Source organism: Cygnus atratus, chromosome 11 (assembly GCF_013377495.2).
Source record: "Cygnus atratus isolate AKBS03 ecotype Queensland, Australia chromosome 11, CAtr_DNAZoo_HiC_assembly, whole genome shotgun sequence".
NCBI lineage: Eukaryota > Metazoa > Chordata > Aves > Anseriformes > Anatidae > Cygnus > Cygnus atratus.
Window position 1 is genome coordinate 1,844,777 of NC_066372.1, and position 20,774 is coordinate 1,865,550.

General features: G+C 37.6%; 1 protein-coding gene across 2 annotated transcripts in view; it reads left to right on the forward strand.

Moving 5' to 3' along the window:
- SCG3 (secretogranin III) overlaps nucleotides 1-19,425 on the forward strand; it is a 30,160-nt gene extending 10,735 nt beyond the window's left edge. The window contains exons 9-12 of one of the 2 annotated variants that reach the window (XM_035554128.2): nucleotides 10,826-10,909; nucleotides 11,569-11,697; nucleotides 13,653-13,733; nucleotides 17,998-19,425. In XM_035554128.2, coding sequence (XP_035410021.1) covers nucleotides 10,826-10,909; nucleotides 11,569-11,697; nucleotides 13,653-13,733; nucleotides 17,998-18,116 — 413 coding nt within the window. In that variant the 3' untranslated portion in view covers nucleotides 18,117-19,425. The remainder of the gene's footprint in view (nucleotides 1-10,825; nucleotides 10,910-11,568; nucleotides 11,698-13,652; nucleotides 13,734-17,997) is intronic. The other variant, XM_035554129.2, reaches the window with a different exon arrangement.
- The last annotated feature ends 1,349 nt before the right edge of the window (nucleotides 19,426-20,774 follow it).

Here is a 20,774-nt window from a genome sequence, read left to right on the forward strand (position 1 = left end):
TACGCTGATGTTAATAATATTGTTGTCAGCTTAGAAGCAGAAACAATGGTTTCTGCCAGTTTGTTTAGATATATTTGTAAATCATCTCCCACTAATAAGACCAAAATAACAAGTGATTTTTAGAACTATTCAAGGAAATATTTGTAATTAGACACTAGTGGACCAAAACAAAAACAGAGCTTTCAGAAATGACAAACAAATTCTTAAGAGGCACCAATGGGTATGTCTGAATTCTCTTACACAGCACAGTGATTATATTCTGCTACTGTACTCTGCTTACAAGAGTAGGTTTGTAGCAAAGTTATCCATTGCCACCCCAAGCAAATGAAAGTTGTATTATCCAATGAACTGTTACCTTAGAAACGCAAATCAGTTATGTGAACATTGTATTCTTGTGTGTTCTCATTTATTGACTAGTGCACGTAGCACCAAATTTTACCATCAGTACTTCTTTATCTCACATCTATGTATAAGTTTCACCTTGATACTGTATATAATGCATATTTTATTACATCTTATGATTGAGGTTGGTGGGTTTTTTTCAGTTTCTAAATCAGAGCTTCTATGTCTTCCACAACTGAACGATATTGTTAAAGAGAAAGGCAAAGAAGTGGGAAGAAAATTAAGTTTAAGCATTCTGGAGATTTGTTCTCTCTGAGGGGGATCCCGCTTTTCACCTCCTTGTAGGAGAGCATTTAGCTTAGCGTAGCCAGTGTACAACACACGGCCCTCAGCAGAGTGGTTTGGGAGCAAAGCCCCCTTAAATTAGGAGGGAAAATAGAGAGATTGCTCCAGCTCATCAGTATGCAGTGTTTGAGTCACAGCCGCCTCCTTCCCTAGACCAAACCAAAGCCACCTCTCATCCGCCTCCCTTTGGCTCTGACTCACTGTCAGAATCCACTCTCTCCCCCGCGGCTGAGTAGGAGATTGTGTTGGTTAGAAATGGACACGAACAGATGTCTCTATTTACCTCTTCTACCCCCTTGTCATTTGTTTCCATGGGCAATTCAAAAGGAGACTACAAACTGCAGGACGCACTAGCGCTAGGGAGATGGTCCCTTGGTGAGCTATCGCCTAGGTATACACACAGTCATTACTTTGGTCCTTTTTTAAATGTTACTGTTGGGGCATTGTTTTACTTTCGTATTCTCTTTGAGCCAGACTGAGGCTGCATGACAAAATTCTAGGGGAAGCAGAACAGGCGCTAAGTCCCCTGTGCTGCTTTTACCATGCCCCTCTCTGCTAAGGAATATGGACTAGCTGTTCAGTTTCACGTTCATACTTGGTACCCTTCACAGCTCCACCTCTGATGAAGGCAGAGCGCTGCAATTTCTCCGGCGTAGGCCAGTGCATACTAGACACAATCTGGCCTTTTCCTAGGAGACAGGAGGATTCATTCGAATACTGTGACTAATCCCTGAAGTTCTCATCAGCACAGATGCTCCAGGCCAAAGGTCTGATCCTGATATTTGTTTAGCTACGCAAGAACAGGCACTGAGTCAAGAGTATGAGGCAAAGAGCAGATCACAGCACCGACTGGCATCATCTCTCCCCTACTCACTGTCTCCAAAAGCAAATGCTGCCTGATACAGACTGTGTGATTTCAAAAGGGGTCAGGGAAGGTGTGGCTAATCCAGTGCCAGGGGCTGCAAGTGGTATATAGACAGCACCATGAGGAATTTTTGTTCTTTCCTTCATTTTGAGCTGAAAGGTGAAGTGCACTGACTATTTCATACAGGAAACCATTCAGGCATACTTTCTTTTTCTTTTTTTTAAATGTCCTTTTTCTCAAAGACCTCTTTGTTTATACCATAGATTTTCTTCATCAGCATTAAAATCTTTAATCAATTCTAATCAAATTCTTTAATCAAATCTATCTGAATTTCCCTTTGGTGATTTTCCTTCTCCAGTATTACTTTATCATATGACTGATGCACACAGCTACCGGTGGGAGTTATTTAATTTTAGGCAGCTCTATTTTTTCTGAGATTTGCTTTGTATCTGATGAACTAAGGTGACACAGATGGCAGTACACTGCTTTAAGAAACTACACTGTTCTTAAGAAAATCAAGGACTCTCATACATCTGAACAGTAGAAATCAGGAGCATCTCAGATTAGGGCAGTGGGCCAAATACTGAGGAGCAGCAGTGATGATGTGAGGTGTATGTGAACAGTTAAATACAAGATGAATTTGCGTGGCAGTGAGATGAAAGAATGTGGAAAGAGTGTGCCAAGGTCTAGCAAGTCTAGCAAGTGTGCTGACCACAGACCCTGTTTCAGCTTTAAAGCTTTTCTTTCAGTAGCTTCATCCCATGCCTCATCCATTTCTGTCACATGGTACTCTGTGTTTGCACAAACACATGAATGTTTTTCTGCCCTCACCATTTTGATCATCTTCTATTTTCCCCCATTCGTACTCTCACTGCGTAGATAAAAAAATGGGTAGCGATGATATCAAAAGTCTACTAACCTCAGAGTAATTGAAAAGCAGAACCACCACTCACTACGGCGAGTCATTATGGGCATCACTTAAGGGTGACAACTTATGTGAGAGCATAGTATTTCCAGTATCCATAGGATCTAATTTTTTTCAGCTACCTTTCTGAGGGAGATTCAGTAGTTTTAGTATTATTGTTTGTTTCTCCCACCACATTACATGGCTATCAAATCACGTGTAGAGGTCTGTAAACTAAAAAGAATATATTACAGTTAATTCCTTTGCTTAATTGCCATCTAACCTTTAAATTTGCAGCTAGTTCTTGCAAATATTTTGCCTCTTCTTCCATTTCCCTTCACTGCCTCCTCTATGCTTTCCAACTGGATAGTTTGTGAGAAATCTCTGTTTCCTGGTGGCGTCTCTGTTGACAAATAAGGATATTGCCCAAATCCTGAAAATCTAGGTTTTGCATCCTACCAAATGGTTTGTGCTTCTAAAGAAAAGAGGGCAACACTTTCCTTTTTTTTTCTCACTGTATTTAATATCTACATTTATAAAAATACTTTCCTAATTTAGTACATCTCTGATGACAGCTGAGCACTTAGATCATAAGCTGTGATTTGAGATGATGATGTGGGTGTCAGGTGAAGAGGGTGTCACTGAACTTTCAAAACTAAACTCCATCCCACTCCTGCAGTAGAGGCGTCTGCATGCTGCTTTAATCCCAAACCTTTTTATGCTTATAAAATGCATTTTATCAAAATACTAAAAAATGTGTGCATAGGCTTTGTGGCAACCTCAGAATGAGAAAGGTATTAGGAAAAGATGGTACCACACAGCTCTAGGAGACCCGGAGTAATACAAAGGAAATGCCTCTAGAATATTGAAAGGATAAATCCAAGAAACAGACTGTGAGGCAGGGAATTAAATAAAGACAATTAAGGAGATTTGGCCAGAGCTTTGCTCACCTCAAAACATACCTATCTAATTTTGTTTTACTTTTTCAATTGCCTTTCATCTGATTGCCAAGTGATACTGCTGCTGTTTTATTTCAAATCACTCTGACCATCTTCCTGTAACCCATTTACAAGTGATGCCACTAGCTGGGGTTTGTCACCTGACACATCGTTTCTCATGGCAGCATTAGGCTTCAGACACACCATCATGACAAATCAGTCAAAAGGGGAGATTCAAAATGAAAATGCCATATCTTGACAGGTAAGGCAGTAAGTTGGAAAGGAACAGGAGATTTGCAGGGCAAATTTGTAAGGTTCAATGTACGAACATTTTTACCCTTTCTGTGTTTCTTAGCAATTCTTTAAGGAGCCATCATGGTATTTTATTTATGTGCTTTTTCTAGCATTTTACATGACTTATGGGTATAGTTTAAAAGGATTATTTAAGCTGACAAAGATCATAATTAATAAAGGAATATCCAGGACAAGTGAGTTCAGACTACATTGTAGAAAGCACCCATTTATGATTTGGTTGGGTTTCCTTTCAAAAGAATTGTGATTTTTGTTCCCATTTGCTGTAAATTCATTTGGAGGGGGGTCATCTGAGAGTCTACTTCTCTGATGCTTAGAAACCTCATTCTAATTAAATTTAGTCAGGGCCATTTGGTGCCATTTGCTTTTGTGTCAACATTATCATCCACATTCAACACCTCATTTCCCACTTCGATGTTTACCCCTTTCCATGTTTATGGAGGGCAATTTTATCTTCTACCAGCCTTCATTTTGTCAGGCTAACAAGGCAAGCTTTGCTCTTTTCTGATAAATACACGCCTCATTTCTCTTATCATTCTGACAGATTTCCTTCGGTTTAATAATTTTTTCATAATTAGGGGTCATCACCTTCAAAATGTGACATCAGTATTTGGTACACTAGCATTAAGATTTCCATGATTCTACCAGAAATACCTCACTGACACCTGCTAGGATTATATATTCTCTATAGCTACCTCTCACTCATACCTCACTGTCATCTTTGATAACTGAAATGCTGTATCTGGAGCTTTTTCCTCATTTGATTCTCCTAGATTGTAAGTTACAGCAGAGCCGTTTTCTTAGATTCACTATTATTATGTGACCTGAATGTCCTTTGAAACGTCCATCGCTGGTCACAGTTGAAGAAAATATACTGATCAGATGAACCACAGGCCTCACCCAGAACAGCAGCTTCTCATATTTCTGACTAGCAATGAGAAAGATTGAGATAGGAGGTAACTAACGGTCGAAGTCTGCTTTTCTCTACATTGGCGAAAATCAACAGGATATTGACAGTTCTCATTCCCTCATGTAAGCTAAAAAGACAATTTGCCCAAAGAATTAGGCAGGTGTGCTACTCCTGACAGAACAGTCACAAATGAACACTGATATGTCCTGGATTTTGTCACAGATGAAAAAAGGCCTTGCAAATTCTCTAGGGTCACCTACTGCAGGAGACAGAAGAACCCTGGGAGAATTACTAGCAGTCATCAGCAAAAAGCTATCCATCTGAAGCTGCTGTAGTGCGTGAACTCATTAAGTAAACTCATTTTTTAGCTATGCTTAAGACTGATTTTGGCTACCGTGATGGTCCTTTTTCCTCCCTTAATAAACAGCCTTTCTAGTAGGCCTTTGTGCAGAAGTTTAATGACGTGAAATCTCAGCGTCAGTCAATTTGACAAGGATAGAATGTGAAACTGCCTCCTGGGCACAATACAATTATGCAGATAAAAAAGTCTTTGCAGGACAATTTCCAAAAGTCCAGAAAACACCATGAATCTATCTATGGAGAAGGGTCCTTGTCAGGGTTCCATTACCAATTCCATTAAATACTCAAATGGTAATACTCAGAAACTAGTACATTAGTTTCTGCCTCTATAATAAGAACAAAGTCATTTAATTTGTAATATTTTTTTCACATAATATCTTTTTCCATGGATTTAAAGGGTGTAACCACAGTACATTCTCACAGAGTAAGATAAGCATTCTGCTTTTATGTGCTTCAGATTTTTGGATACCCAACTTGAAAAACTTCAGTTTCATAAGTGCTGGGAATTTGCATTTTCAGATGCAGTCAACAGGATCTATCGTTGTGCAGTGCCTGTAGAAATTGGGCCCAGGGCCTCTGAATGCCTACCCAAAATAGGAGCCCTCTTGAAAAATGAATGCTTCAGTGAGTCATTTGAGATCAAAGAGGAAGTTAGAAAGTGAGGCAAGGCAGAAACCAGATCTTCTGACTCCTGGTGTCTGGTTCTAATGATTAGATTATACTGCTCCTCAGAAAGCCAGCCGCCATAGGAGTGACCTATTTTACCAACATAGGTCACTTCCATTAGCTTGGTAGTTATTATTCTGTTGTTTTACTTAGTGCCATTTCAAATAAGTGGCCAGCTCCGTGGAAAGGTCATTGCCTTTCTGAACTTTTACTCTGTAAAAATTATGTTGCTAGGGAAACGATACCAGAAAAGTAATCAATTCTTGTTAGACCTCCCAGTCCTACATTCAGCTGCTTAGCTGCTGGCCGGGCACATCTCAGTTCAGGAGATGACTCACTCCATTAGTGTAACTCAGAGCAAACATTGCTCAGCCATGGCCTAACCACATTTGACAAGTACAAACATGTTTTGAAACAATACCAGCTGTTAAAGGCATTAATTCTGAAGGGGGGAAGATAAAAAGGTATAAATCCTCTTCAAGAAGAGTTGGGATTCTCTTGTAAAATTCTCTTTATTATATACGTAGGTGCACCAGATGATCCCATAAACATGAACAAGCTTACACTGCTAACACTTCTCTGTCACACTGAAAATACATCTGCTTATGAAATCTTGAGATTCACGTCGATGTACCATCCAGCCATCAGGATAGCTTCAGTACTTCTCCTGTAAAATGTAGTCCTTATTAAAAGACCTTTCATATAAACTTGTCCATATCTCTACTGTTGAAATAAGACTTTGAAAATAGAGTATAGTTGTTATTATACTCAGTTTGAATTTGGTAACAAAGCTTGGACCATTAGTGGCCAATATTGCTATACTATTATACTTCATATGCAGATGTAGCTGTTCAATTTATGTGGCTGGAGAACAACGCATACTGCCATGTTACTGCGCTTGACAAAGTAGTAATCTATATTAGTACTCGTATACTGAACTAAACCAACATTGTTAGCCAAATCAAAAGACTCAGAAACTGTAGAATTTCTAATTTGTAGAAGTAACCAAATAACAGAGGAGCACAAATCCTATTGCCTTCAGTAGTACCTGCTGGGTGTGGGTATATCAACTCTTAAACTCTTTTGGGACAGAGCATGAAAGGCAACTTAAGAATCAATGCGCTTACATATGTGTGGCATTTTAAGCATTTGAATACTCCTATGTATTTTAACATACTATTTTACACTTAAAATTAAGCCTGATTTAATAGATTTTGCTGGGATAAAGCCTAACATCAGTGACATTTTTGCATTTGCATGAATTAGTGAGGGAGAATGTATTCACTTGAATTTACAAAGGGTTTTTAAGTGAATATATTTAAATGGTTAACACCAGATTAACACTCTGTTTTCATTAAGATGTTTTTAATGAAGCACAGAGTTCTTAGCTGTGTAATCTTATCCAAAAAACTGTGCCTCTTGCAACAGAGAAATCCTTATATTCCTGCCAGAGTGCTAGTATGGTACTGATTCAGAATAAATAACAGAATCTTAAGCTCGGCTGAAAGGAATGTTTACAGTCTTTTCAATAAGCTCTGGATCAAGTGATAAGTGAGGCATCAATACCACCACTATAATACTAGCTCGTTTCTTCTCTTCATCAGTGTGTCTGATCCAGTTCGTAACCCAGCCCAGACCTGCTTAGGGCATAGGGCAAGGTCAAGATTCAAATTAAAATGATATGTACCAAACGAAAATAGTTTTACACTGACCCTCCCCCCCCCCAAAAAAAAAAAAAAGAAAAAAAAAGAAAAAAAAATATGTGATGGAGAATTGACAGATTGCAGTCAGGCAGGTTACCGATAAAAACTGCTTACATTTCAGTTTTATGTAAATAAGAAAATATAGATGATCCAGGCAGACAGGATTATGTTGTTTCTCATCAGATGGCAGGCGGAATTGCTTATGGTGATCTGCCATGAAGAGAAGTGTGCTTGCTGAAAAACTAATCTTTAGGTTTCAGTGCTGAGCATCTTTCTGATTGAAAAATTTGCTTTCTAGCTGATAGATAAAATGTTGGCCTAACATGTAAGACATTATCTAAAATATTTACTACCCTTACATTATCTATTTGAAGGCATAGGCGTCCATCAGTGCTGGTCAGTCTTTAAGCACTGCCTCCTAAAAGCACAAGATCAGGCAATTCCAAAATATCGGAAGTCAGGCAGGTGGGGCAGAAGGCTGGCCTGGCTGACCAGGGATCTTGTACTGGAGCTTAGGTGAAAAAAGAAAGTGTATGGCTGCTGGAAGGAGGGTCAGACAAGGAAGGAATACAGGGATGCTGTTCATGTTTGTAGGGAGAAAATTCATGTGGCCAAAGCCCAACTAGAGTTGAAGCTGGCCATGTCTGTGAGAGACAATAAAAAAGTTTTTTTTAGATATTTTAACAGAAAAAGAACCAAAGAAAACATAGGTCCGCTACTTGATGGGGAAGGTCTCCTCACAGACAATGACACAGGCAAAGCAGAGACGTTTAATGTCTTCTTCGCCTCTGTCTTCAACACTGATGATGGGCTTCGGGACCCTGGGTGCCCTGAGCTGGAGGACCATGACGGTGGGAATGACAAACTCCCAACCGACCCTGAACGTGTGCGGGATTTGCTGCTCCACCTGGATCCATACAAGTCCATGGGTCTGGATGGGATCCATCCTAGGGTGCTTAAAGAGCTGGCTGACATCATCGCGGGACCTCTCTCAATTATTTTTCAATGATCTTGGGAATCTGGAGAGGTCCCATTGGACTGGAAGCTGGCAAATGTTGTGCCAATTTTCAAGAAGGGCAAGAAAGAAGACCCTAGCAATTACAGGCCTGTCAGTCTCACGTCAGTGCATGGTAAAATTATGGAGAAGATGATCCTTGAAGTTATTGAAGCGCACCTGGGGGACAATGCAGTCATTGGTCCCAGCCAACATGGGTTCATGAGGGGTAGGTCCTGCCTAACAAATTTGATTTCCTTTTATGATAAGATCACCCATCTAGTTGATCAAGGGAAACCAGCTGATGTGATCTTTTTGGACTTCAGCAAAGCTGGTGACACAGTTTCACATAGGATCCTACTGGACAAAATGTCCAGCATACAGCTAAACAAAAACATCATACGATGGGTGAGCAATTGGCTGACGGGCAGGGCTCAAAGGGTTGTGGTTAATGGGGCCACATCTGGCTGGCGGATGGTCACTAGTGGGGTCCCTCAAGGCTCCATTTTAGGGCCAGTCCTCTTCAATGTTTTTATAAATGATTTGGATGTAGGACTAGAAGGTGTTTTGAGCAAACTTGCCGATGACACCAAAATTGGAGGAGTTGTGGACTTGGATGAGGGTGGAAAGGCCTTGCAGAGAGATCTGGACAGATTGGAGAGCTGGGCGATCACCAACCACATGAAGTTTAACAAAAGCAAGTGCCGGGTCCTGCACCTGGGACGGGGCAACCCTGGCTATACGTACAGACTGGGCGATGAGACGCTGGAGAGCAGCCCCGCAGAGAGGGATCTGGGGGCTGTGGTTGACAGCAAGTTGAACATGAGCCAGCAGTGTGCCCTGGCAGCCAGGAGGGCCAACCGTATCCAGGGACGCATCAAGCGCAGCATCACTAGTTGGTCGAGGGAAGTGATTGTACCACTCTACTCTGCGCTGGTGCGGCCTCACCTCGAGTACTGTGTGCAGTTCTGGGCACCACAGTACAAGAAGGACATTAAACTGTTGGAGAGTGTCCAGAGGAGGGCGACGAAGATGGTGAAGAGCCTAGAGGGGAAGACATATGAGGAGCGGCTGAGGGCACTGGGCCTGTTCAGCCTGGAGAAGAGGAGGCTGAGGGGGGACCTCATCACAGTCTACAACTTCCTCGCGAGGGGGAGCGGAGGAGCAGGGGACCTATTCTCGGTTATCACCAGTGATAGGACCCGCGGTAATGGTGTTAAGCTGAGGCAGGGGAAGTTTAGGCTGGACATCAGGAAGAGGTTCTTCACCGAGAGGGTGGTCGCACACTGGAACATGCTCACCAGTGAAGTAGTCACTGCACCAAGCCTGCCTGAATTTAAGAAGAGATTGGACTGTGCACTTAGTCACATGGTCTAAGATTTTGGGTAGACCTGTGCAGTGCCAGGAGTTGGACTTGATGATCCTTATGGGTCCCTTTCGACTCGGGATATTCTATGATTCTATGATTCTATGATTCTATGATTCTATTCTGCCACAGTTATCACATTTGATACTGAGTATTTCAGCTGTTTATATAAAGGGACCATTGACAATTCAAAACCAAGTCTTGCAAAAATATACAACCAACTAGTTGACATCTATCAAATTTTGGATCCATGTTTAACCAAACCTTGAAATAAAAAACAATAAAACAGAAGAAAATTCTGCACCATATCCATAACATGACTAAGAAAATTGTACGATGTATTTGTGGATATCTATTAAGCGTTGTAGCAAAGGAAGGGTTTTTTTCCCACATAGGGATACAATTATTGTATCTGAAAAATCCATCTTGATGAAAAGGTTGCTTTTAGTTTTAAATGAGATAAGAGTTCAACCCTAAAATTTGCATAGAAAATCATTTGCTAGACTTGTAGAGCTGTATACATTGCCACTGCTGTCTACTGCATTTTCAGATAGATGCTTGACCTCAGCAAATTAAAAAATATTTGTTTTTAATTAATTCAGTTTAAGTATATATTTAATCTAAATATCATTTAATACTTTTTTTTTTTTGCATTTATTTTCCAGTGAAACTGTACAAAATACGGACAGATAAGCAGTTTGGGAGAATATTGTCCTACCAGGATGAAGTACATATTTCATAGTCTTGTTGTGAAACCCTTCCATTGTTTTCACCAGAGTAAATTGCTACAGATACTGTTATCTATATTTTGTGACTTATACGATTTAAATAATTAGAACCTATATCCACGCTCTATCCACATTCTCTACTTTTACTCTATCTGTGCTTATTGGCCCTATTTGGTACTGCTATTACCATGACTTAGTATTTTTTTCTCACTTAAGATTGATCAAGATTTAGTGTTGATTCTGCATTAATTCTTCAGAGACGAGGATGAAGACAGTTCTTTTAGAATTCCACTCACCGCTCAAACTGGTGTTGTGGAGAATATAGTATAGATTCTGTATCATATCTGTTGAAGAATAACTAGAATTTGGTTTTGTTTTGCCTCGATTTCTAGAAAACCTAGATACAATGATAGCTGTGCAGACAAAGAAGAAGCTTGAGAATCCTTCCACTGAAACCAAAACAAAGCTACCAGCAGGTACTTATTCTATATTTATCTCACCTGGAAATCCATATTTAATAATAATAATTTTTAACCTATCCAGTTAAAGCAGGTCAATTGTATTAGACTTGTATTAGAAATGTATTAGAAGAGGGACTGCTAGCTAAAGATATTGGTCCCTCAAGGACCTGTAGCCAAAGCTTGCATGTCTAAATGTACAAGAAGAGATGAGTTTTTACTTAATTGGCCAGTATTTGAGAAGTATATTCACTTGACTGTCCTTTTCAGAGCAGTGCAAATGTTACTCATATACAACAGCAAGCCATTTGAATGCTTTTTAAGGCTTAGGTTAAAAAATCACCTTGTCAACTTTGGATCTGGTGAATGGCAAATTTCATATCCCCACCCCCCCCCTTTTTTTTTTCTGCACAAACAAACGTACACTTATAAACTACATATTGTTGTATTTTAATTACCTGTATTCAGCTACTGTTTGTAAGAGCAGAAACAGACATTCCTATTTCCAGGGGTCTGGGGTAGAGATGACCTTTAGAAACCAATTTGATACAGTCTCCAATGAGTTTCTTCCTCAGTCATCAGTCAAAATGTTTTACTTCTTAGAGATCATACTGACATAATTTAGAAGTGCTTTTGGAACACAGGATACGAAATTGCTCTTATTATTATTTCCTTAGACAAGAGTAGTGAAGAAGCAGACAGTACAAAGGAAGAAGCAGCTAAAATGGAAAAGGAATATGAAATCTCAAAGGACTCCACAAAAAATGAAGAACAAAATGCAGCAGGAAACAGTGAAGAGCCCAGAGGTACAAAATAGCCATTGCTTTTGCTACACACGAATGCCTTGAGTGATTAGAATCCTTTACTATGTTTGGTCTTATTTTTCCATTGTGCTAGCATAAATATATTCATTTTATATAGTTACTAGGAGTCAACACACAATAGTTTGATTCAGAAGCATATTTAATTATTTGCTTACTTTTAAACATATAGAAACCATAGCCCATGCTGAATAAGGCCATAACCCTTCACAGAGTTCGTAGCCCCTTTTGAGAGCAATATGAAAAGCATTGTAGTACAGTAGTGCAGAGAGATTTTGTTTCTTTGCATTTGTAGCTTTTCAGTAAAATCAGATCATCAAGTTATCAATGGTTACAGTACAGAGCTCCAGGCTCAGGCATATATTTTGACAGAGTTAGTTCCATAGTCTAGATGTACCTCCAGAGTAAGTTCTTGCTCCTGTACTCAAAAACCTTCATCATCATCAATTTATTGACCAGACTTGGTGAACTTCCTTAGGAAGAGATGTATAGAGAGAATATTTGTCAGTTAATGAATTCTAAACTTGCAAAGTAGTATGCATGTTAGGGCAGAAACCTTTCAGTGGGTTCTTATTGCTAAATATCCAGCATAAACATCTATGTTTTGTAGTTATTTGTTAAAAAAAAAAAGGCATACAATCTGCTTTGCACTGATGCTGTTTTAATCTAATCCGTTTTTGTATGCACGTTTTCACTGCAAGATGTTCAATAATGAATTGCAGTGATCAAGGCTACAGATTGTAGTTCATTGGTCAGCTGGTTCAGTCCTGTGGCCAGTACATTACAAACTATTAGCCAGTCACAGATAGGAGAAGATATTTTTTCCAACAGAGATTTTTTAAGTACAGAAGATAAAAAATAGCTCAGGAGGGTTGTCCAATTTCACAGTAAAGAAAAATTGTCTCAGTACCCATAGGATGTAATAAATAACATTTCCCTTGTCTGTTGAAGATCTGAAGATCTGAAATCTGTTCAACTTGGTTCAGGTTATTTTACTTTAACTTCCAAAAAAAATGTTCAGCCTTTTTAGACATTTAAATTAGATCAGTATTTAGTTGTCTCATTATAAAATACTCATTGCTCTTTCACAGAATAGCTTACTATAAAGCTAGCTTTGCAGTCTCAGCTCAAAATTTACAGTATATCTGATACTGTATCCACTTACTAAAGTATTAGCTTTCTACAAGAAAATCACATTAGTTGTTTTTTGTTGTTGTTGTTTTTTCTTTCCTGACAAATATAAGAACATTACATCAATAAAGCTCTAGACAAGAATTCAGAATCCATTACCTGGAATATTTCCCTAGGGGCTTTATTAGGTAATCCTGGAACTAATTCTGTCCTGTGTGCTTTCTGGTCCAAAAATAGCCATCACTTTAAAATTTCAGCTATAAAAAGGACATATAATGGTATTTTTAATGCTTTTAATGCTTTCTTTTTCTCAGTAAGTATAAGTAGCTATATTTCAGCTCGTCTTTTCAAAATATTCACAATCTTCTATCTGCTGTATGCTGTTAGTACTGATGAATAAGCTTTTTTGATATTTTGTACACGAGCAGATAGTCAATGCTTTCAGTGTTAGTTAAGTCGTTTCCTGCCATCTGAACAGCTTCATCTGTGCTGAACAGTTCTTATGATCAAAAAGCTACAGGTTGGCTTCAATTCACATACACAGTATCTGTGGATGCCACCGAAAGTTATGCACACAGATCCAAAAAATAATAATAAAATCCATGATTCTAACTTTGTGGATGACTAATCTTGTACAGATAAAACCTGCTAGCCATCTGTGGGAATTTTGACTGACTAAGGTTGACAAGACTCGGCTTTTAAACAGAAACTAAGAATAGTTTTAATCTTCCTTTGCAGTAACCACCTTTGCTCATTTAAACAAGCTGCATCAATCATTGATGTATATGCTCTCTCATCCTTTCCTCTAGGGAAAACTGAGGCATATTTGGAAGCAATCAGGAAGAACATAGAATGGCTAAAAAAAAACAACAAACAAGGTAACAAAGAAGGTATGAAGTAAACAGCCTGGACATTGGGATGGGTACCATATACATTACAAAGCATGTAATTTATATTCCATAACTTAACATTATGTTACAGGCTAAATAATAATAATATGAAACTGTGCTTGTCTGTATTATAGTGATAATGGGTGATGTTAGAGTTAAATAATACAGGCCATGTAAAAGTTAAATCAATGTATGAAAATAGCAAACTAAGGCAAAGTTATATAAACTGTCTCAAACAGCCATTGGCCATAAAACGCACGGTGACTAACCAGTTAGAAGTTAGTCATGTGCTGTCCAGATAGTCATGGTGGTCTGCCTGTCACCAGGTAATAGTAAGTCAATTTTGTCAAGTGCTTCATTTGTTAGTTCAACATACCTTTTAATTATGATTTTACACACAAGGTAAACATCTTTTTAGATGCCTGGATTTGTCTACCGATGTCACTAGCACTGTAATATATTGGATTACAGCCCAAACTACGCTAATGAGTTGTATCTCTCACATGTAAAGCTGTGTAGAAGGAGAGCAGTGACAGAAGGAGCTATACAGGGTATGCTCACCAGCTGCTCCACTATTTGACTCTTCCTTGGAGGCAGGACTACGTGAGAGCTGGAGGGAGGAATCTAACAGCAGCAGGATTTCTAGCTTATTTTTCACAGATCTTTATTTATCCATGTCATGTTTTCCTTCAAGATCTTATATAAAACCAGCTTCCTATCCCTTCTCTCTGCTATTGCCGGGGCTTCTGCTGTCAGCTGCTCTTTAAATGAAGGTTCCTAGCCAAGGGATCCATCCCTGGGGTATGAGTGGAGCCTGGCGAGAAGAGTCCTTCATGCACCAGCCAAGCAGAAGGGGATCTGAGATAAGATTAGCCCTGGGTAATCTAACCACCCACTCTGTGAGTTGAAGCATATATGAATTACATTTCAGAGACAAGTGCATGTCTGCAGCCCAACACATTAATTTTCCTATACAGAAACTCTGCAATGGGAAGGACTTTTTTTTTTCAAGCCTACAGTTATTTTTCCGATCTGAAAACTGTTTCGTCTCAATGGCAACAAATGAAGTTAGCAGCAGGCATACACATTTGCTCAAGAGTTTTCCTGACACTTCTAATAAACATTTCTATTTATTGGTGTACTCATTATAATAACTATATCTCAGTCACATGTGATTATTTCTCTGTATCACACATACTGACAGGGCAGCCCCTCACTCCTCTTCATAGTAACATTTCTTCTTGCACTACTGCAGCCTGCAAATGGCTGTGACTCCAGATCAATAGCATTTTATCTGCCTGGGAATGCATTAAGATGTACTGATGTTAATACTTCCAGAAAATGGATCCACTGTGTTACTGCTGAATGCATGTCTTTCTGTGTAGATGGATTTTCATTTACACTAAAATATCTGTCCTCTGGCCTTAAAGTCAGTGTAAGTTATAACAAAATTAGAATACAGTTCTTACTCTTCCCATACATTATTGTTATTGTACCTTTTCCTTACTTTTTATTTTTATAAAATGCTAATTCAGTTCTCCTGGGATGATGATAAAGGAAGTACGGTCAGAGTAAGGTTATCTAGCAGTGAATGCATTGTGTTGTGCTTCTTCAGTACAAGATTAGGTGTCATTTATGTGCTTATCAATTATTTCTCTACTTCCAGCTAGTACCTGGGAGTTAGCAGAAAAATGATTCACAAAGTAATTCATGTATTAAAATGACCAGTCTTCTCTACCCTTATTCATGGATTGTTTATTCACAGGATATACATGAAGAGGTTTAGGTTTGCTTCAGGAAATGTTTGTAGATCTTTAACTTCGGATGAATTTCACTGGAAGTTAGTATTCATTGAATGACTAATGACCTTGGAAATGTTCATTTGCAGTTTCACAGTTTAAAAATATAAATTGCCTTTTTAGGAGGCAAGTAATCTTCAGTGGTCTGGATGATTTAGAGAGAAACATGTAAAGGCCTAGATTTTGGCCTGACTGGCTTTTGTGTCCAGAATTTGTTTTGCATATACAGGAAGAACAGAAGTCTGTTCCTCTGACTGGCTTGATCTCCCAGACCTGGCTTCATCTCTGAAACCAATGCTAGTTTAAGACAAGCTCTCCTGTGTAAATAAACATCTCTCCCACTGCTAGGTGTAGGCTGCTGTGTATTCTATTACTTTTTAGTGTCCACAGAACACAACTGTGAGTCATTTAACTAATACATGCAAATAGCACGTTTGAATTTTTCACAGAATACTTAGGCAGTTTATAGTTTCATGATGCTAACGGTAGCCAATAAGGAACAAAAGTAAATTCTGTGATTAATGGTAGGATGCAATGGCAAATGGCAAGATTTGAATATGCAAACAAGATCTCACTTCATTTACTATAGCCATTTCACAGCTTAGTGTAATGCTGCAGCTGTTGTGGTGAATATAAATTGAAGCTGATATTTCTAATTCCTTGCGCAAATTAATAGGTTGTAAATAAGCATTAGAAATTAACAGACCGTTACCAAGTTCTAGGAAAAAAAAAAACTGAATTATACTGCCATGAGATATACAAATTAGCCAGAACTGGATAATATCTTAATGGTTATAATCTCATGTAGAATGTATTTGTTTAGAAATTAAGCCTTCACATCTCCATGTAATGATCAGAGAGTTGTAAATACTATTCTATTTTAAAAAATAAACCTAGGAATTTGAATGTGGTTAATGTGGATATTATATTATATTAATTTAGTATTTATCGTTCCATCCATTTTCATTCCATGGAATCTTTCACTGGAGACTCTCATTCTATCAACATGAATCAAATCTCACACCCATATTACTAAATGGCTATTTAATTCCCTATTACTGAGATAGGATGAAGAGACAAACTGGTTATATTCTCTTAAGTAATCCCAATAACAGACTGGAAATGAAATCCTGGCTTCAGTACAGCAAATGGTAAAATTAACTCAGATATGGACAGGACGTCCCTGCAGCAGTAGAGTGTTTTGAATATCTATTTTCTGTATTAGTCACTTGAGATTACCTTATACTGTTATAGAAAAGATCACAAGCATTAATTTGCTTCTTTAATATCTATCTACTTCTATCTGGTTTTGGTCACTTAGCTGTAAAAAGACAGAAAAATTATTTTCTGTTTTGTTAACAATGTGCAGTTTGAAAGAGTCCTTCCATTTATATATGATGGTATACATTGGACTACATTACAAAGTTAGTATTAATACCTCTTGAAGGTACTGTCCATGGAATAAGTCACTTCTACTGAAATTTTCAGGATGAATCTGTTTTTATGAGAGCTACTAATTAATTTAACCTAGTATGAAACCTTAAGACATTGATGTTATCCCGACTACTAACTTGTGATTCTAACAAATTAAGCTTTATATTTTATGCAGTAAATTATGTAACTGAAACATTTATGTGTTTATGTGGGAATATACTGGATCTATGCTTGGCAGAGTTAAAACTACACAATAGGTTACCTTTTTAAGTTATTTGAAAGATTGCTCTAAAGCAGAATTCTCTTCATGGAAAATAGTGATGTTTTCTATCATAGGAAAATGCTGTTTAATGCATATACTATGAATCATGCTGCATAGATGCAACCATCTATCAGAAAATGAGAAAGGATCTGTCTGCACTGTATTGCAGATTGACATACAAAGACTGTCAAAGACTACTTTGAGAGTAACACTGTCATAAAGACTACTCTGCAGTATTTTTCAAGTCAGGATACTATGTTCTGTATGAAGGTAAATAATTATATCATGTCCATTTACTTGCAGAAATTTGCTTTTCTGAGTTTTCTAAAAAGTCAATTTTTACTGCAGGTGTCTGTAATAAGTGTAAATTTTAGTGGGATTTTTATAGGAAACAGTCAATTTAATACTTTCATTTGAATCCATGACAATTGTGAAAATATTAGGGTTTTTAAAACAGCTTTTCCATGCAGACTAGGACACTGAATCTCTGGACCTGAAAATATTCTTACTTTAGCATTTACCAGCAAGCAATCAAGCACAACAGATGATTACTCTTGAATAGCAAAAGAACCAAGAGATGTAAGAAGACATTGTGTAGGTGTTTTTCTTTTTTTTTTCTTTTTTTTTTGTTTTTACAAGTTGCATTTATAGTGAACTCTCTCTTGTTGGATAAAATACATTTATTGGTAAACTTTGCAATGGCATTGCTTCTTAAGTGAAGCAATATAATGGCGATGACTCACTGTGTAAATGAATTCTTATTTTTCAGATTATGATCTTTCAAAGCTGAGAGATTTCATTGATCAGCAAGCTGATGCGTATGTGGACAAGGGCATCCTGGACAAAGAAGAGGCAGATGTAATTAAACGCATATATGGCAGCCTGTAAAAAGCTGATGGCTGCCAAACATGTAGAAAACTAGTATAGCTTCCCCTCCTCCCAGCTCAATGACTTATGATCTGTTATTTTGAGGATATCATTAGAAATGCTCTGTTTACATTGTACTGATAACTTTCTAGACAGAAAAGAGGAGCTGTAGTGCTTCGTGCACAGACTGCATACTGTATTTTCCTACACTCACAAATCAAACCTAAACTCCAAATTCTGACACTGAATTTCTATTTCACAGGGTAAATTATTATGTAATGTTCTCTTTGATTTATTTTTTGTGTTTGGTTTACTTTTGTAGATAAAAAAATCATTTCTGATGGACAGGTCTTTTAATGGTACACCTTTTTGCTCTCACTCCACTAGCTTTCTATAGATGCAACTATGTAAAGGGCATTATTAGAAAATAGTTCATAGTTCTCTAAATAAAATATTTGAAAATAATTTACCTATTAAAGTTTTCATTAATATTATTTTACATCCAGAAATGTTGTTTTAAATCCTAATATCATTTTTTCCTTGACCCTTTTTCTGTTCCTTTATGTAGTATTCTCTTACTTGAAGCATAGTGTCATTAGCTAACTGATATATCTTTAACACTACAACTGCCACCTTTCATATTAAAAAAGAGCTGTATTCCCCCTATTGTGGCTTCATTCAGCATGTATAAATGTTCTTTGGTACACCATTTTATGATTGTATGCATTAGTTGAATCCCTTATCTGAATAGCCTGATAATGAGTGTAAATAGCCATTACTTTCTTAGGGGGAAAAAAATAATTAAAGCCATTTTGCAGGGAAAGGAGAGCTTTCAACTGGAGATACTTTTAGGAACATGGGTCCTGTTTTTCAGAAAGACTTAACTTAAAAAACCTATCAGATCTCAGCATCCTTGAATATCAAGGCCATGGTCTGCTTACTGACTTTGCTCTGTGTTGAGCAATATAGTTTTGGAAAACTATTTTTGGCAAATATATGCTATCACTAGCCAATTACTTGGTACACAAAGGGTGAAAAAGGGAAACAAAAATGTCACCCTAATTCTTCTCTCTCACCTTACAGAGCTTATGAAGAATGGTTTAAGAGATCTTTTCATATTTAAGCGGATGGATGATTGTATGCATGAAGAACTCATGAAACAAGAGCAAAAGTAAAGACATTTTTTAAAAAGTAAATTCTAGACACAGTTCCTGAGATGCAGATCCCGAGACTTATCCCATGCAGCAGTCATTTGTCTAAATGAACTCCAGGAAAGTTCTCTTCTCTTTACTTACTGGTTCTTCATTGATCATTGAGGCTATCCCTCCTATGATTTAAAAAAAAAAAAAAAGGAAAGAAAGAAAGAAAAACGATACTTCCAAGATTGCTACAGTCAAAAAGTGTTAGCTGATGCAGAGATCAGTAACCATCTACCAGTGAAGGGAGACTTAAAGAGTACTGCTTGCATAGCACAAAGTTCTCTACGTGTTAAATGGTCAGATCATTTCCTTTCTTATTTCCTCAGCACATTTGGACACAAAGGTGGATGAGGAGATTTGAACAATATCTCTCAACCAACGGAAATAAACATTGGCATCCCTGCAAAACATAAGTTATCAACTGAACATTATCAACAGAACATTATTGGTAACAAATATTAAATAAATGTGATAGCAAAGAGGTGTAACAACATCTCTCTTTGAAAACTGATGATACATAAGCCAACGAATGCATCCAAAAATTACATCTTGATGTGGATCATTGAATTGCAATATCGATCTCTGACGGTGATATTTTTTCCTAAAGTCAAAAATAATACTCAGAAATTTAGTCAATGTAAACTTTTCTTTGAAAAACAGTCCCTTAGAAAAGCAAGAGAAAATAATTAGCAAAAAATAATTCATGTTATTTTGAATCATTGTATTTGTTTTCTTCTAAACCCTCTATTTTTTATTATTATTATCATTTGCTAATGTTCCCAAAGAACAGAATGTCTTCTTGTTCCTTTAGATCTCATTTTTTGTCTGAAACAGCTTGTGACTTACTTTCTTCTGTGACTATCACAATGAAAAAGTGGACTGTTTCCCAAATCTGGATTTACAAACAACATCAGGAGAAGAATAACTATTGACCTTCACAGTTGGGGAAGTGATAGTGATTTGAGATCTGCAATTTAAAAAAAAAAAAAAAAGACAAGGTTTCCTTCCCCAATGGCTACTTTGTAAAAAGCAAACTTTCTTCTCCTGTCAATATAATGAGTAGTATAATAATATTTTAAATTTTTGTTAGAAATTAGGTTCTCCCTTTGGCCTCTCAGGCATCTAAGCAGGAGCCTGGTACTAACGGAAATATATCATCAACCAGCAACCTGTGATTATAACAGTTTGTGTCCACAAAAAGATTGGTGCAATATTTTTTAATCTCTCCTTTTGCCAAATCACGTAACTTCAACAAAACATAGATGACATCATTTAGCAAAAATGTCCAATTCAGAGCATGCACATTCTTGGTCCTGTTCCATGCTTACCCTGCTCCTCTGTATCATCTATGGTACATATGTAGACATATTAGACCTACGTGATGTCTAGCTGACAACTGAGCAAGCCTTTTGATGGCTAGATAAGCAGTCTCAGCCATGGTTCTTCAATCAAGATTCACTTCCCATCCTGTCCAAACCCA